Source organism: Hoplias malabaricus, chromosome 8 (assembly GCF_029633855.1).
Source record: "Hoplias malabaricus isolate fHopMal1 chromosome 8, fHopMal1.hap1, whole genome shotgun sequence".
NCBI classification, from domain to species: domain Eukaryota; kingdom Metazoa; phylum Chordata; class Actinopteri; order Characiformes; family Erythrinidae; genus Hoplias; species Hoplias malabaricus.
Window position 1 is genome coordinate 25,648,167 of NC_089807.1, and position 17,020 is coordinate 25,665,186.

The 17,020-nt window shown below is 34.8% G+C and overlaps 1 protein-coding gene across 1 annotated transcript; it reads right to left on the reverse strand.

Annotated features, from left to right (window-relative positions):
* Positions 1-424: 424 nt before the first annotated feature.
* On the reverse strand, positions 425-11,818 carry LOC136705046 (uncharacterized). Its single transcript, XM_066678266.1, has 3 exons — positions 9,861-11,818; positions 7,372-8,377; positions 425-6,129 (listed from the first exon to the last, which is right to left on the reverse strand). The coding sequence occupies exons 1-3, from the start codon at positions 9,936-9,938 to the stop codon at positions 425-427; spliced, it is 6,789 nt and encodes a 2,262-aa protein (XP_066534363.1). The 5' UTR covers positions 9,939-11,818.
* Between the last annotated feature and the right edge of the window lie 5,202 nt (positions 11,819-17,020).

Here is a 17,020-nt window from a genome sequence, read left to right on the forward strand (position 1 = left end):
ATTTTTAACAAATGATTAAGAAAAGCATTTTTAAGACATTGAATATATCCAGCACATAGCCCTTTTAAAATAATGTATAAATTCTGAATATTTAAAAGAATATATTTAAATAAAGAAATAAATATAATTATGAAGAAAGAAAGAAAGAAAGGTGCTCTGTACTGCTTTACAGTAAATAAGAATAATTTAAAAAATTATATTTTTGAACATTTTTAAACATGTTTTTAAAGATAAAGTAATGAATCGTAAATATATATTATGTAATTCTGACTTTACTGTAAAGCCGTTAACAGAGCATCTTAGCGCTAGCTCATACCCACAGGGGCTGTCCTGATTTTACATACCCCTGTATCCCCCTCCCCCATAATTGGTGGACATCTAATGCTTTTGCACTCTTTGTAATTGTCAGTCCAGTTTGTAAAACTTAATAGAAACAATTAAGTACAACACATTCATGAGAGCTAAAATATGTTGGCAGAACCGAAACACATACATTGTTAATAGCAATGTCTTTAATATATATATGATCAATCAAAGTGCCATTTTCAGTGGTTGCATCTTTTACCAGTTGAGTAAACCCATGATGTAGCATCATTTCAGTCATTGTGTTGGATACAAAAAGATTTTCATTAAAATCTCCCATAATAATTTTTCCTCCTGCAAAGTTGTCTATATGTGTAATCAGATTCACCAACTTGTTCAGAAATCCTTTAAGACTGTATGAAGGTGGTCGATATAGGATTGCTGCTGTTGAATTCAGATGGGGAATAGTAAACTGCATGCACTCTAGGTTCATACAGGGTGAATCATGAACATTACAGTTTGTCTGTTGCTTGTAATAAACACCAACACCACCATGTTGTTTCTCTTTCAGTTCTGCAAACACTGCTTCTGTTTGGTCATATGAAACACATCTTGGTTTGTTATAGAATGAAAATCCAGGGATCTGTAGATAGTCTAAATTGTGAGTTGATTGTACCCAAGTTTCTGTCATACAAATGATATCAGCTTCCATATACCTTTTGTCTTGTTTTATATCTTCCACATGACATGTCAGTCCTTGAACATTGTGCAGAAGTAACTTGCAGGATAAATGTGATAGCTGTGTTTCTGTAATTGGTTCAATAAATGTAGGCATGTTTTCCATTACATGCTCAACATCTGATTTTGCATAAATAGCACTTTCTTTGAAATCTTCAATTATAAGACCCTGAAGACATGTCACACGACTTAAGGCTACATATGCTTGTCCAGCAGCAAATATCTTTTTAAGAGATACAACAGCTTTTTCAACAGTAAGACCTTGTACTTTGTGGATAGTGCAAGCCCAAGCTAATTTCAGAGGAAATTGACGCCGTATACCACCACTTTTTGTGACTTTTTCTTCTTCTGGTTCAATTGGTGTTGCTTTTTCTAGTTCTGGTTTAAAGCACCGTGTTTTTGTTCTTAAACCTTTACCAGCTTTTGCGTTGTCAAATGTCACAAATATTTTTTTTGGGAATTCTTCTCCAGGATTAAAACATATTTCACTCACTGTTCCAAAAGCACCATTTACAAGTCCATCTGAAACATCAATGTTTTTAAGAAGCATAACCCTTGCATTGACTCCAATGTGAAGTGATCGTGAAAGACATGTTTTGCAAATATTGCCATGGTGACCCTTTACTCTTTCAAATCGTCCAGTTTTTGCAATCCTGTCATAATCTTGTGCCTGAATGACTACAGTGTCTGTGCATGCTTTCTGCAGCATTTTTGTGTTGTGGTCATTAACCTCATTATTTGTTGCATAAATATGCAGAGTACCATTGCTGTCTTCTTCACCAGTTTCACATTCTTTTAGCATACTGACATCTTTTTCCAGCAATGGATCACATTTCTGGCGTTTCCTTAAACGATTAAGTAACTGGACAAACTCAATATCTTTTTGTCTCATAATCTCAGTGAGCTCAGCCAAAACAAAATTTTGCCATAGATTCCCACCTACATGTTCAGCATATAAAGGTTTACCCTTCACTGGATTGAGCTGATAGAAATCTCCAACTGCAATGACAGAAACCTTTCCAAAAGGTGAATAATCTCCAGTTTGTTTGATCTGCCTCAGCCTGCCATGAACATATCCAAGAAGTTTATGATCAACCATTGAAATTTCATCAATAATTAATATGTCCAGATTTCCCAACTTTGATCTCAGAGAATTTATTTTTTCATCTCCCAGCGGCTGATATGGTAGCTTTGCATCTGTACCGATGGAAAAAGAAGTGTGTATTGTTGCTGCATCAATGTTATAAGCACTAACACCAGTTGGAGCTGTTAGCAACACACGTGTCTCATCAGGGTGGTTTGACAAGCGACACAGGATACGTTGTGCCTCATAATATATTGCTTTGATCAGTAAAGATTTTTCTACTCCTCCAGGACCTGATATAAATACATGAAATGGTTCTGGATTTTTACCACATGCCTTTTGTAAACACCAACCTCGAATTTTATAAAATATGTGTGATTGTTTTTCATTAAGTGAACGAAGTAAAACCATTGCTTCTTCCTTTGGCATGTTGTGAAGATTAGGCTTTAACGAACAGATTTCTTTGGGAAGTAGGTCTGGTATGAAATCACGGGTGTCACTGATCTCTTGAATTTCATTACATTTGTCGTCAAGGCATTCTAATCTTTCACGTTCTGTCTCTGGACAAATTTGTGCCCATGCATCTTCCATTGGACCATGTGCCTCTAGGTCTGCTTGAGCTTTATCTATAGAATCAGCCTCTTTTTCAAACATTGCCATGTTTTGGTCTACTGTGTTTTTCACAGAAACAAGTTCATTATCAGAATATTTCACAAACCCAGTTTCATAAAACTCCTGATATGTTTGAAAAGTAGATGGTTTCAGTTGTGTTTTCAAGTAATGAGGTAAAAACAGCTCCAAAATGTTCTCATAATATTTCTCTGGATTTTTGGTTGCTGAAAAACGAGGATATCGAACAACAGCAGCTTCTGTTCGGGACCGTTTCTTTACAAATCCTAATCCTTTGTCTAGCTTTACACTGTCTCTGGATGACTTCTCACATTTTGATAATATTCTATATTCTGATGCAAAGCTGGCTAAACACATTTTTTCAAATTCTTTGCTTCTAGGTCTGTGCTTATATCTGTCAGTAATACTATGCATCCAAATATTGTCACTGTCTTCATCTCCCCATTCAGCTTTCCTCTGTATTACATTTAGTGGAAGACTCATTCTGACTGCATCACCAGTTGGAACAAATTGCACTTTACGAGATGCCTGTTTCAATTTCATGTTAGTAAGACGGTATACGCTTTCCTGAGCTGAAACATCACGATTATGCAGAAAAACACTACCAAGTTTGCGTAAAGCTTGTTTAGCATCAAGATTACCTTGTTCTGATGCCTCTTTCTGAGCATGTGACAACAGCAAACCCATCTCTCTCTCTGCTTTTGATATGTAAGAAATTATATAAACAATACAGGAATATGCATCAACCACAAATTGTATATCCATATTAGCATTCCATGCCCTAAGCAGATCTCTGTTATACTGATTGACCCACACATCACAAGGTTTCCTCTTCAAAACAACATTGGTTTTCTTGGTCATTGTTTGGTAAGCAGCTTCAAATGTTTCTTGATTTATACCAAGTGAAGCAAACAAAACATCAACACATTCAAAATTGGCTTCAGCATTCAATAAAGCATTCCTTACTTCATTCAATATAGAAGCTGCTAATTCCTGTTCCATCCAAGGACTGTTAATTCTCTTTGAGGAATTGATGACCTGTTCATGTTTGTTATTAACATCATTTTTATGTTCTTCAATTTTACACCTGGTAATGAATGTCTTGTTACTTGGAGGACGTGGAAAGTTGAATCTGCAAGTAGTACCCTTAGTCTTACACGTCTTTGCATGTCTTTGGCTATGCCGTTGAACACTTGACACAATTTCATGCAACTCTTTGTCATCACCTGATGGCATTTCACATGTGACATACTGATCAACAAACTTTATAACTTCTTCATCATCATTTTTGTCTATTTTAGGAGCATTGTTTACCCAGAATAAACAGTGAGTGTGAGGTGAGCCACGGTGCTGAAACTCAACTCTCATGAAATAATCCTTTATTTCTCCAATTGGTTTAGCTTCAGACATGATGACATCTTTCAGAAAACAGTGGAATCGATGGTCAAACATTCTGGCAGCAGTCACAGGGTTACTATTCAGCAGGCCACATCTTTCTGACCAGTCAAGTTCATCGGTTGATATGTGCTTTCCTTCTTGTTTCAAAATTGTTTGCATCAGTTCTGGCCACCGGAGGTCAGCAGAGGAAAATGAACAAAACCATGTAGGAATACCCAGCTGTCTAACCATAGAGAACAAGTCCTTTTGCACACTTTGCCAGAATACAGGAGTACCTCTTATTGGTTTGAGGAATTTATATCCTTCATCAAAATTCAAAATCCTTTGTAGAGAATCTTTATTGGCCAACGTTTCCGAAGTAACATGTGTTTTGTTGGTGTCATATCCTTTTCTCAAAGCTATTGATACATTTGATACAACCTGATTCAATTCAGATAAGTATTGTCCATAAAAAATATAATCCAAGTTTTTTGCAAATCTCCCATCTGCATTAAGTACTCTTGCATTCAAATATTGACATAATGTCAAACGTTGTGGTCTGTTGTCATGAAAAGTGCCTCTGCCTTTAGGAAAAAGTACTGGAAAGCATTTTGCTTCATTTGTTTCATCAGTTAACAGCCTGACTGGGTTGTTACATTCTGCAGGTGCAACAGACATTATCCCATCAAAATACTGGTCCAAAATATCTTGACCATGATCAACCGGTAGTAAGCAAGTATTCAAAAACATCCCATGCTGTTGTCTGTCATGAAGACTTTCATCAATGTTTTCATCATAATTATTGTCCTGTTTTTCCTTATCAACTGATTGATCACATTGATCATCATCTTTGTCTAATTCTTCAATTTTACTCAGTGGATTAATCCAATCATTGTTAAATTGAACATCACTGTAGAATTTGTTATGCTCTTGGAGATAGGCCAATGCACTTTGAATTTTCTCTGGGTGAACAAATTCATACTTATAATGCCCTTTGTAAGTCAATTTTCTCTTCAATTTCACACGAATCATCAAATCAGCATTTTCTGATCTTGGTAAAACTTCAGCTACGTCTGTTATATTAGATGGAACACAAGTGACTGGTCCATGAACACCATTTTGTCCTCCTTTTGGTAAACACACAATCCTCATGAAAGGTATATGCATGGCGATTAAATGCTTTTCCAATGAATTCAGTGTTCGCAATTCTGGAGAAACTACATCAAGTGAAAGGTTATTTGCCACACTCTGCTCTGGTATTTTCCCATTAATAATTTTTCTGTGACATGTATAGCAAATCCACAGAGAACCAGTAGGACCAGTTTTAATTGTACACTTTACACCACATGTCTCATTGCATATATGTAAATAGTTGTCTGTGATACACTTTTCTGCAATGCTGGCAATTTCAATACCTTTTTTCAAATATTCATGTTCTTTGCATTTAATTACTTGGTGTTTAAAGAGAGATCGATGACAAGAGCAACAAATGAATTCGGGCCCAGTACTAATTTTCTGTCGGAAATTTTCAATTACATACTGAATTATTTTTCTTTTGTTTTTTTCTGTGTATTTTCTTTTAGTATTCCTCATTTTAATTGCATTAGCATAAGAATTGTTTGTTTTGTATTTAAAAATTCCAATTCGCTTTACATGTTCCCTGTGTTTCTCATTTGTTCGATATTTCTCAATACTTGTCCTTTTAAAATTTTCTCTGTAATGTTCATTTCTGCTGTATTTCAAAATGCTCAACTGTTTCATTTTTTGTTTGTGGTGTTCATTTGCTCTGTATTTCAGAATACTTGACTGTTTCACTTTTTGTTTGTGGTGTTCATTTGCTCTGTATTTCAAAATACTCAACTGTTTTACATTTTCTCTATGATTCTTATCTGTGAAATATTTCAGTACACTTACAGACTTCTTTTTGTCTCTATATTTCTCATCCGTGTTATATTTGGCTGCAGTTAAAATTTTCTTATCTTGTCTGTGTTTCTCATCTGTCGCATATTTATGTTTACACAACTGTTGAATATACTTTTTTTGTTCATCATTTTCAGAGTACTTTTGGACACGTTGACTCTTTTTGTGCTGCTTATATTGCTCATTATACAAATAGTCTTCAGCTGCTCTTTTTTTAACACAATTTCTGAAAGATTCGTCACTTTGATACCTTTTTATAGTTTTCTCAACCTTTATTTCTCTATGTTGTTCACTTGTTTCATACTTTCTTTTCATTTTTTCCAGTTTACGGCGTTGTGATGCAGTTTGGAAGTATTTGTTGCCATTGTTGACCAAACACAGCCCAGAACAAACTCCATCACTTATTTTCATACACCTTACCACTTCATAATGAGACTGATTACAATGTTTTAGATAAATTCCTGTTCCCTGTTGTTTGGACAACTTATTGGATGAGTATTTAAGCCATTTGTTTTCAGTGTATGTAAATATATCCACACCTAGAAGGTCAGCAGAGGCTTGAATTTCCATTTCAGTAGCCCAAGTTCCTGCATATTTAATTCGTGATTCAGCAACGTAATATGCAACAGAGGAGTAATTCTGTCTGAGAAAGTTAATATACCTGGAGTCATTTTCTACCATATGTCTAACAACATCCCGTCTGATTTTGATATGTTCTTTCTCACTTCCACTTAATGCAAAAGCTAATGATCTGAAAAAACAATTGCCATCAGCAGCAATACTCTGTGTTTCACAAGGGTCACCTATTGAAACTGGTGCAGCTAGATCTACATGACCATGCTCAACATGAACAATATTGAGTTGTAAGCAAATGCTTTTCTGATGCCAGGTTGTTAATGGACTGAATTTAAATCTTTCACATTGCACTTGGCTAATCAACAGCACGTCACTGTCAAACTCCTCCCCTTTGCTGTTCATATGTTTTGATGGTTTATCTGCTGAGATGTTAGTTTCATTATTTGCTATAGATGTGTGTTTGTCTTTAGGTCCTTTGAATTTAAATTGTACTGGGTTACTATTAAATATTTGTTCACTTGAGTGATTTGTAACACCAACTACTAGTTTAGCTTTGTTCTCTGCAGATTTTATGCGTGTTTGAATTTCTGTAAGATGAGTGACTGGAACAAAGCTTTCTTCACTTACAGTTGCAACACCAGTGACTTCAAATGGTTTTCCATCTGCATTTAAAGACAGACCCAGAATCATAATATGATTTAGTAGAGACTCCATGTTAGCATGATAAGCTAATAAACTTGTACCTGACTGTTGATCTTCCTCACCATGTGCATTTCGTGCATGTGAATCAAAAAGGATATACCACGACCCATCTTTGATAATGGCACATGTATTGACTTTAACAGTAAACAAACAGGCATCAAATTTTGATAATACTTTCTTTATAGCCTCATCATGACACATGTACACATTCTGCATTTCACCATATTCAGTTACACCAAACAACCCAACAAACATTTCATCACAGTAGTTTAAATGAAACTTGTGACCTTGCATTGTGTGCTCTGTTGGTAAGTCATTAACAAACAGGTAACCTGAAGAATCATGAATCCTGCCTGCATTTCTAATGCTACTGTACAGCTTATCTCCATTCAGCAAGATGTCATCCAGGTCTGCTGTAGTCCAGGTGAGAATGTTTTTCACTTTAGACATCATTATTGCTGTAACACTATTCGCAACACACTGCTTATTACTATTCATGCCAAAGCGTGGGTGTCGCTGATGGAAGGAACCGCTCAAAGACTGTGGATGTTGAACACACATTGTTAAATTCACAGGGTTTACACAAAGTTTGTGGGTTTTGCCAGACAAATATTTGTCAGATTTTAACTCAAAGACATTATGATTTTCAGAGCCAGAGGCATTAATAGGATTTTGACAGGTGTTTTGACAGGTGGTTTGACAGGTGGTTTGACAGGTGGTTTGACCATATTTCATGTGCAGCTTTTCATCATAGGGAAAAGGCAAATCAGTATCGACCTTTTTATGGGCAAAAGGCATAAACTCGTCAGTCAGAGCCTTTTCGTCATGGGGATAAGACATAACCCCGCCAGTCTCAGATGAGGTGCCGACAGCAGTGGCCTGATGAACAGGTGGGCTGTGGCTCACAGAAACGTCAGTCAGAACCTTTTGGTCAGAGAGCAAAGGCATAACCCTGTCAGTCAGAGCCACGTCAGAAACTCCACCACACCGGTCTGCCATCCTCTTTTTCGCAACAGCTGACCGCCGGGACGCCTTGGTTCGGGGCATCTGAAAACACATTTTAAATATTGGAACTGCAACATTACAATAATGATTACATTCTGATAGGAACTAAAATAACTGTTAAGCTACTTGATCTATAAGAATCATCATGTGCTTATGAGAACGCATGTCAAGTAAAACTGGATTTCAGACAACACTACAGGCATTCAACTTTTATTATACAGTATACACTTTTAATTTGAAAAACACATTTGAAAGCATTACACAAAAAACAAAAAAAACACTTTTATACAACTATCAGCCTTCTTTCAAACAAAACAATTACATTAACTAAGCAAATCATGTGCTACATTGTCACAGTTATATGCATTTTAATAAAAATAAATTTTAAAAATGGCTACAAGTAAACACCTGCACAAAAAGTCTAATTACATAGCATTGTTTTAAACATCTTGTACCAGACAACACATTGGATGAATAGGGCATTAGCTTTACTCCATTGTGTGTGTCATATGCAGCTTTATGTCCAAGACCATCTTCTTGCTTCTTTGACAGAACAGCAGTGCCAGTAGCTTTTTCTGATGTTGACTAGCTTTAAAATATTCTGTGCATAAACCCTGTTGTAATTTGTAAACCTGCCATTTAATAATACTTAGATTTCATAGAAAGCAGGTGCCTTGTGTCACGTACCTTTTAAGTAAAGAAACATTGATACATGAGATATTCAAGGCTGCTACTGCTCCTTACACCTAAGCTATTAGTTTACTATGACAGCTCAAACAAGCAATATTAAAACATTATCCTATGAATGCATTTGTAAATGTAATACCAGGGACAAATCAGTATGTCTACCTCTTATGGAAGGTCCTGTAATTGAGAATGTAATTATATTTCCCATTCCCTATACTATGCTTTCAGTATTACACACAAACCAGAATGAACAAAAGAAAAATGAAGTTCATTTCACTTCCTGTAAATAAGTATGCTGCTGTAGAGTAACCCCAAAATATAAATTGTATTCGTAGAGGCAAATGTGCACTGAAATTATTCATCTGAATATAATTGCTCTTGAATAGAACTCATGTATTTTCAAGAACATGTTTTCACAAGTTCAAGCTCAAAAAAACTCAAACAATATATTTCAAAGTTGCTCAAATTAAGTAGACAAAATTCAGATACCAAAGTACGATTTACAAAACTTCAGATACACGTCCAGGATACCAATGATGAGCAATCCATTCATTTGGATTTTCTCTTTCACCTTAAACGCTGCACTAGTTGCATTTTGTCGCTGCTAGATGGTGAAATACGAACACAACTTCTAAATTCAGTGCTACAAATTCAAAGGTGGTAATATTTCCAATACCATAAGTCTGATGACACAGAATTGCTTCCATATGTATTAGCTATGGCTTTTACTATTAGCTAATAAGTAACCATTTGAATCTGTATATGAAGTTATATAAAATCTGCATGAAGCTCAAAATGGTTAAATGACAACACTTGATTTTCAAAATAGAAGCCATACCTTGAATATTTTCTTATGAAGCAGTACAATCTTCCATCCACAGGAAATTTCATAGAAAAGAGAAAAGTCATAATTCATGTAAGTACAGTTGCACTAGAAAATTTGAGTAGAATAATTATTAAATTACAGCATATTATAAGTATTTATATCTACTCTACATAAACATTCTGCCTTTAAAAAAATAAAGGCTGTGAGACTGTTCACACTTACATTTTATATACATTTGTCAGTGACTGACAATACAGAATCAACTGTTGAATTCACTTACAAATCTCATTCATAATGCATTTTTGAGCACAGAATAATTGCTTAATGGGAAAGGATACCATTTTCAAACTCTACTATACTACTAAATGCTTCTATAACCATTGCAGCACTCCTGGAGATTTTAGTCATATTTCCCAGTGTGTTACTGTTGACAGTTACTGCCTGAGAAGGTTACACTTAAAACATTCAGTTTTGTCCTCAAGTATTGAAAAATTAGACCAACTGCATTTAAGCATCTAACATACTAAGCATACTACCTGCAAAACAGCACATTAAGAGTTATCTAATCATAAATGCTATGTTACAGTTAGTCCACAACAACGTGTATGAATATGATAAACTACATTCTACTGAGTATTATTATAAGGAGCTTTGCGGCAAAGTACGTTTACTGTGACAGTAGAACTAAAACTAACATTACTCTGAAAATCAGAATTGGCTGCAAAATCCTCTACAGGCTGACTAAAATGTAACTAAATTACTGAGAAAAAAAAATTACAGCTAGATTGTCAGTTATGGCTGTAACTAGATACTGCACACTAGTTTTTTATATAGAAATGTCACTGGATATTTAACATGTTGCTTTATATTTAAAGAACTTTTCAAAATAATTATAATTGCCACTACTAACAAAACAGCAAACTGCTGATATACTTTATGCACCTCATACATTACTCAGTCAAGTGCCAAATTTATAACCTTTCTCTCAATTTGCCATGTACGTGGCTAAAAGTAATCACTGGAACTTTACAGAGAACAGCCATGCTCTACAGGTCATATTCTACATCAGCCATTAACTAAGCCAATGCACTGCACACTATTTTACAAGCGACAATACACTTGGCTCTACAAATCTACTGACTAAGGTAACATTGCTCAGCTGAAGTGTATTTAATACAGCACATAAAACACTACAGTGTGCAAGACAAGGTATGCAACACTACATTCATATTATTAAGATTTGTCTTTAGATTTACAACTTTAGAGGGCAATAGCTTAGTAGTTATTCCAGAAAAACAATTTCTAAAGTTCATTATCTTGTCCATTAACTCCTTATAAACACTAATACAGAAACATCCTAACATGCCAGGAATTTAAATAAACTCCTAACTTCAGGACAAAGCAGTGTTCTAAGTTCTATTTCACACTGTACACTGAACTCTATTTGGGGAAAAAAAACAAAACTCTACAGCAGTATAAAAGCATAATTTCATTAGTATTGACAAGCATGTGTTTTTACATGCTCATTAAATTTTTTCATTCACTTGACTTTTCTTGCACTATACAATAGCAGTTTAACAGGTTCTAATTACTATCATGGCCACGGAGCTAAAAACGTGGCTATTTCATATTTAGAAGAGCGGAATTATTTAACTTTTTATTAAAATTACTTAGACATCGACCGTGCATAGCTTACTACTTCGGTCATAAACAGCTCTTTGAGGTTAAACCTGCAGTCTACAAACCGCACCCCATACTACGCTAACTTTAGCTCCTTAACCATCTGCCATGGACTCCCTCGTGCTTCTCTAACTACCTAACAAACTAGCCACTAGACTTACGTTTAAGATTACAATAAACTGACGATAGAACCATTCTAAAAACATCTTATTTATGTTTTACAACACGTTAAACATCCGATAACATCATACAAAATAAAAACTTATTTTGTGAAAACATTTTTCTACAGAGCGAGGAACTCCCACCTCAAAGCAAGTTTCAATGAAAAGGAAATACGTTCTTGCGTCAGCTGCTCTTATTGCAAATTAGACAGGAAACCTATTAACGTAGCTGGAGTTTTTAAAATAAGAGTCCTCTAAAAAATAAATTGCTGACTGACGATTTTAATAAATTAAGATATTTGTAGATTACATTAATAAACAACTCCACAAATTCAACTCTACACCACTGAAACACCACTCTACATCAAAAGAAAAAATAAATACAATTCTGATGATTAAATATATGCTACAATTTTTAGACCTACAGATATCATGATATGAAACTATTCAATTGAAGAATTTATAACCCACAAGGAGTTAAAGCCCACAGTCGTAATAGCCTGATATATATATATATATATATATATATATATATATATATATATATATATATATATATATATATATATTTGCTCTAATTACAACAAAAAACATATTTCATTTTTACAAATTTTCATTTAACCCTATTCATACAATATATATGAATGATTATTTTCTATCATAATCTCCTAGTGTATTTACGTATTTATTTCAGTTTTGCAATGTTATTTTCCATTATTCATTAAACTTTCTCATTTCAGGCACAACGGCTCTGAGCCTTACAGGGCGCTGCGGAAACCCATTCCATTTTTGGTCTAATATAATTCTGCCAAAGGCAGGTCAAGGTAAACTACCATTTCATAATATGAACAAGTGGAGACAGGTGCAGTAATGATGGTGTTACAACCTTCGGCTTCAGGCACACTTCTCATGGTGGTTATGCCGACACAAATCCGTGACCGGTCTACACAGCGCCGCTAAGTTTACCTTTACATGTAAACAATAAACATATCTTCCTATCCATATAGTAATACAAGAGACAATGTTCTCCTTAATTAAAAGTCAGTTTTTTGAAGCATTAGCACTTTCTGTTCGTGGTGCATTCTAGGACAAACTTCGACTATGAAGTTTGGATTTAGAAAAAAATAAAATGCCAAACGTGCGCAATAAAGTTAAATTAGAACCAGTTTATTATTAAACATCACCAGTCAAAATACATTAAACAGCAATTAAAGGGAAAGCGTTGGAAAACAATGTTCTGCCAGAACACTTTAAACCTAACACACAAATTAAAGTTTCTTTTAGTAAAATTAACATGCCGATGTAAAAATTATTAACATAACAAGGTACAATAGAACGATGCTGTCCAGTAAATACCTTAACGAACAATTACAACAGTTTTTCTTAGTAAGCAGAACATGGCGATGTGAAAAATTAATAACACACAAAACATAAAGTACAATTTAAGAACGACACTGTCAACTCTAACAAACAAATTACAACAGTTTTTTGTACACAGAACTTGACGATGTGAATTAAGAACATACAAAAACAAAGTACACTACTAAAGAACGACTATATTCAGTAAATGTAAACAAATAACTAAGAAAGGAACTATTTACAAGAACGTCCAGTAAAACCAGTGTCACTCTTTGGCAGTTTATTCAGGACTATAGGGCACTGTGTCCTCAGTTTGGGTGATCTCGGAAATGCGGAGCTCTTCGTCAAAGGAAACACAGACACTGGTTTTCCAGCGCTTTCCCTTTAAATTATAATTGCTGTTTGACTTATTTTCACTGGTGATGTTTAATTATAAACTGGTTCTAATTTAATTTCAGTGTGGACATTTGGCTTATTATATTTTTATAATTCTAAAGTTCATAGTAGATCATTGAATACACCACAAACACAAAACGCTAATGCCCCAATGATCATTTATTCCTAAAATTACTCTGTTACACACTTCATCTTTATAAATTCATCACCTTAGTCTAATAACATAATAAAACTTATTATTATTATTTTTACTTTGCTTTAAGTTGGCATTACAACGAACTCAACTACTCTTTACACACGGGCTCACATACAAAAAGACTGTAAATAATGTTGATACACACCTCCTCTGCCTCTACCCTTGTCTAATTGGTGGATTCGTTTGTCCGTCTTCTGTCTTTGTTAATTGGTGAATTAGTCCGTCCGTCAAAGTTTTAGATTGAACCTGACCAATGGGCTATCAGAAAATCACTAAAGCATTGCCCATCCAGTAGTTACCTTCCATGTTGTATTCTCTCGACGTCGGAGAAAGGTTTGAAGTTGTTTATAACCGCTGAGGTTTTTGAGGCGTTTTGATATACAGCAACGAGGAAAACGGATCTTCAGAGACCGAGGAGTTTGAGTCAAATGACGAAGAAAACTGAGCTACATGCATGTATAAAACAAATGACTAAAATTGCAATAATCATGCAAGAAATGAAGATTTAACAGAGCATTCCTCATTCATTATAGTTTCTTACAGTTTCTAATGTTTGCTTTGCATTATACAATTTCATAGTCAATCCTTAGTAATGTTTACTTCATTGTAAAAGTTTGTAGTTTAACCTTTACTAATATTTACTGCATATTGTAAAAGGCTGTAGTGTATGTTCACTGGACTGAGTAAATTTCATACTCCCTACCTAAGTACTGTATACTGTGTAACAGTTTTATTTGTGTAAAAGTAAGTTTCCCTTGCAAACAATATAAATATTTTAATCATATTTTACAGTCACATGATACATTCTTTCTTAGAATTGTATTTATTTAGTTATGTGCATATATGATTTTAAATTTCATTTAAATTTACTAGAAATATCTTTTGAAGTGCAGGATGCAACATTAGATTTCTGTGAGAGAAACACTGACAGTTTGTCCCCACCCTGTCTTTCAGGTGTACATTCTTCTTAGGTATGTGTATGAGAAAGCTAGTGAAAGCCTCTTTCAATTGACTTCCTACCTGCATTTTTATTTATTTTACAGGAAGGATTCACATCTCTCAGGGCCCAGTGAACATCATGCTGTGTCTACAAAACTCAGCATCACTTCAGCAGTCACAATCCCTTCTCTACCTGTTACAACACAATCAGCTTTGAGTGAACTGCCTCCTTCATAGCCATCAGCTGTTCCAGCAAAAGGCAACAAAAACTTCGCTCCAGTCACCAGCGCACAATGCTACAGTGCCCACACCTACACAGCCAGCTATACTGTCCTTAAAAACCAATGAAAACATTGCTACCCATGTTTCAAGGCTTCAACCAGCTCAGACAACAAGGCCACAGTTAAACCATTGATGGACACACTCAGGAACATGAACAAATCATTTTATCATCCCACAATGACCTGGCTGTGGTTGCAAGACTTGTTGCTGCCAATACTAAAACTTTGATGATGCAATATTTAAAGTCAAAACACAAATAACTGGGATTTCTCCTGGCTGACTAAAAGAATTGCTACACAGCAGATCTTTCATTTTGATTGGCAAAGCAACATCACCCCTGGACATGGCCTGTCCTATTATACTTTTACACAGTTAAACATACAAATAGACAAACAATGAGCTTTTACACAGTAAAATGAAAATTTAGCTACTATTGCACAAAAATGGTTTTTTTGCATTTTCTAATTTAACCAAATGTTTACACAGTAAAAATTTGCTACAGGACACTGATCATTTACACAGTAAATTCAATTAATATTTAATTTTGTCAAAGTTGAATGAATATATTATACATTACAGAGATGTTTTTACTAAATAAATGTTTGTACAAAGTTTTTATTTTTTATTTTAGATGTTTTGTACACATTTAATTCAAACAGTCAGTTTTTGTGAACCTGAACCTCTGGTAAACCAATTTTAATAACAAAAACAGCTTTTTATTATTAACTGCTCAAGACATCACAACATACAAACCAAAATGCTTATCATGAGACCAGCGTTCAAACTTCATGGATAATAAATTTGTTTTTACTTATTTTTATGCTCTGTGTAAATAAGCCCCAAATTTATGTAGTATTTGTTAAGCATCACTAGCGTAAGCTGCAGAAGACTATATTGTGATGATTCTTACCTTAACTCACCCTTTCTTCAGTAACAGTCCACTTTTCAGAAAAAAAGTTTATTTGAATGGCACTGCAAAACATTTTTTTTGGTCTATATTGAATTTGACATCCTATTCATCTGCACAGGTCAAAGATCACAACTGAGAGCAGCGCTCACCAAAAGAAGTATAGGCCTTTTTATAAACTTTACTTATTTTTACTTATCTTGCTCACTATGTAAATAAGACACATAGTTCATTAGTACTTTTTGAAGTGTCACTGGCCCAAACTGCATATGGCCTCTCTATGCTAATTTTTACTTACACGCACACTTAAACCATTATTACATAAATTAACTTTTCTCTTTGACCTTTGAAAATTTGTGATGTATTTGTTTTATTCACATGAAGGCATTATTATGCATTAGTCAGCGTTAAGCCTACTTGCAAAATCAGCCAAAGAGATGCTTTATTATTCCTAAATGACCCGTGCTCCCTAAGGTCTCATTGTGAACATTCTTGCTTCACATGTTCCTGCTGACAACAATGTTCTAGTACCGTTAATTCTTTGACATGTACTTCATGATTGCGATGGCTTAGACATTAGGCCTTGTGCTTCCAAACAGGCCTGTTTTGCGAGAACCCCGTTAATTGTCGCTTGCGGCTATATTTAGGCTTCCGAGCACAAAGTGCAAAGGAAGCCTATTGTTTTTGTTCAGATTTTTATTATTATTATTATTATTATTATTATTCTTCCTAATAAAATTCTGCCTTAAAACGGATCGCACAGCCCAAACCGTAAGGCCTACAGACTTCATATTTGGTCAAAAATTAGTAAACCCCCCCGCTACTCAGGCGCAAAATATCAGCTTGATTGGCCTCAAGGGGGCGCTGCAGCGAAAGAAAACGCTTTCATTAAAGGATTTTCCACGCCGTGTGGCGTAGAGACGAAATTTTTGTTTCTACATGATCCTTGGGTCCCGATGAATCAAAAAGGTCGATACAACCACTAAGCTCCGCCTACTTAGATTTTTTGCTAATTAGCATAATTTGCAAAATTTATTTTTGTGAACTAGTCCCTGGATTTTTGTCTGATCCCCATGACCTTGGTGTCAAAACGTTCACAGGAGTGAGCTGGTCAATAATTATCAAAAACATCCAGACATTTCGAAACAAGATGGCCGACATATGCAAATGAATGTGTACCGTGAATTGCAAATTTTACTCAAACATCTCTAACTCCTTCATGCTTAACTCAAATCTGATGACCTTTCACACG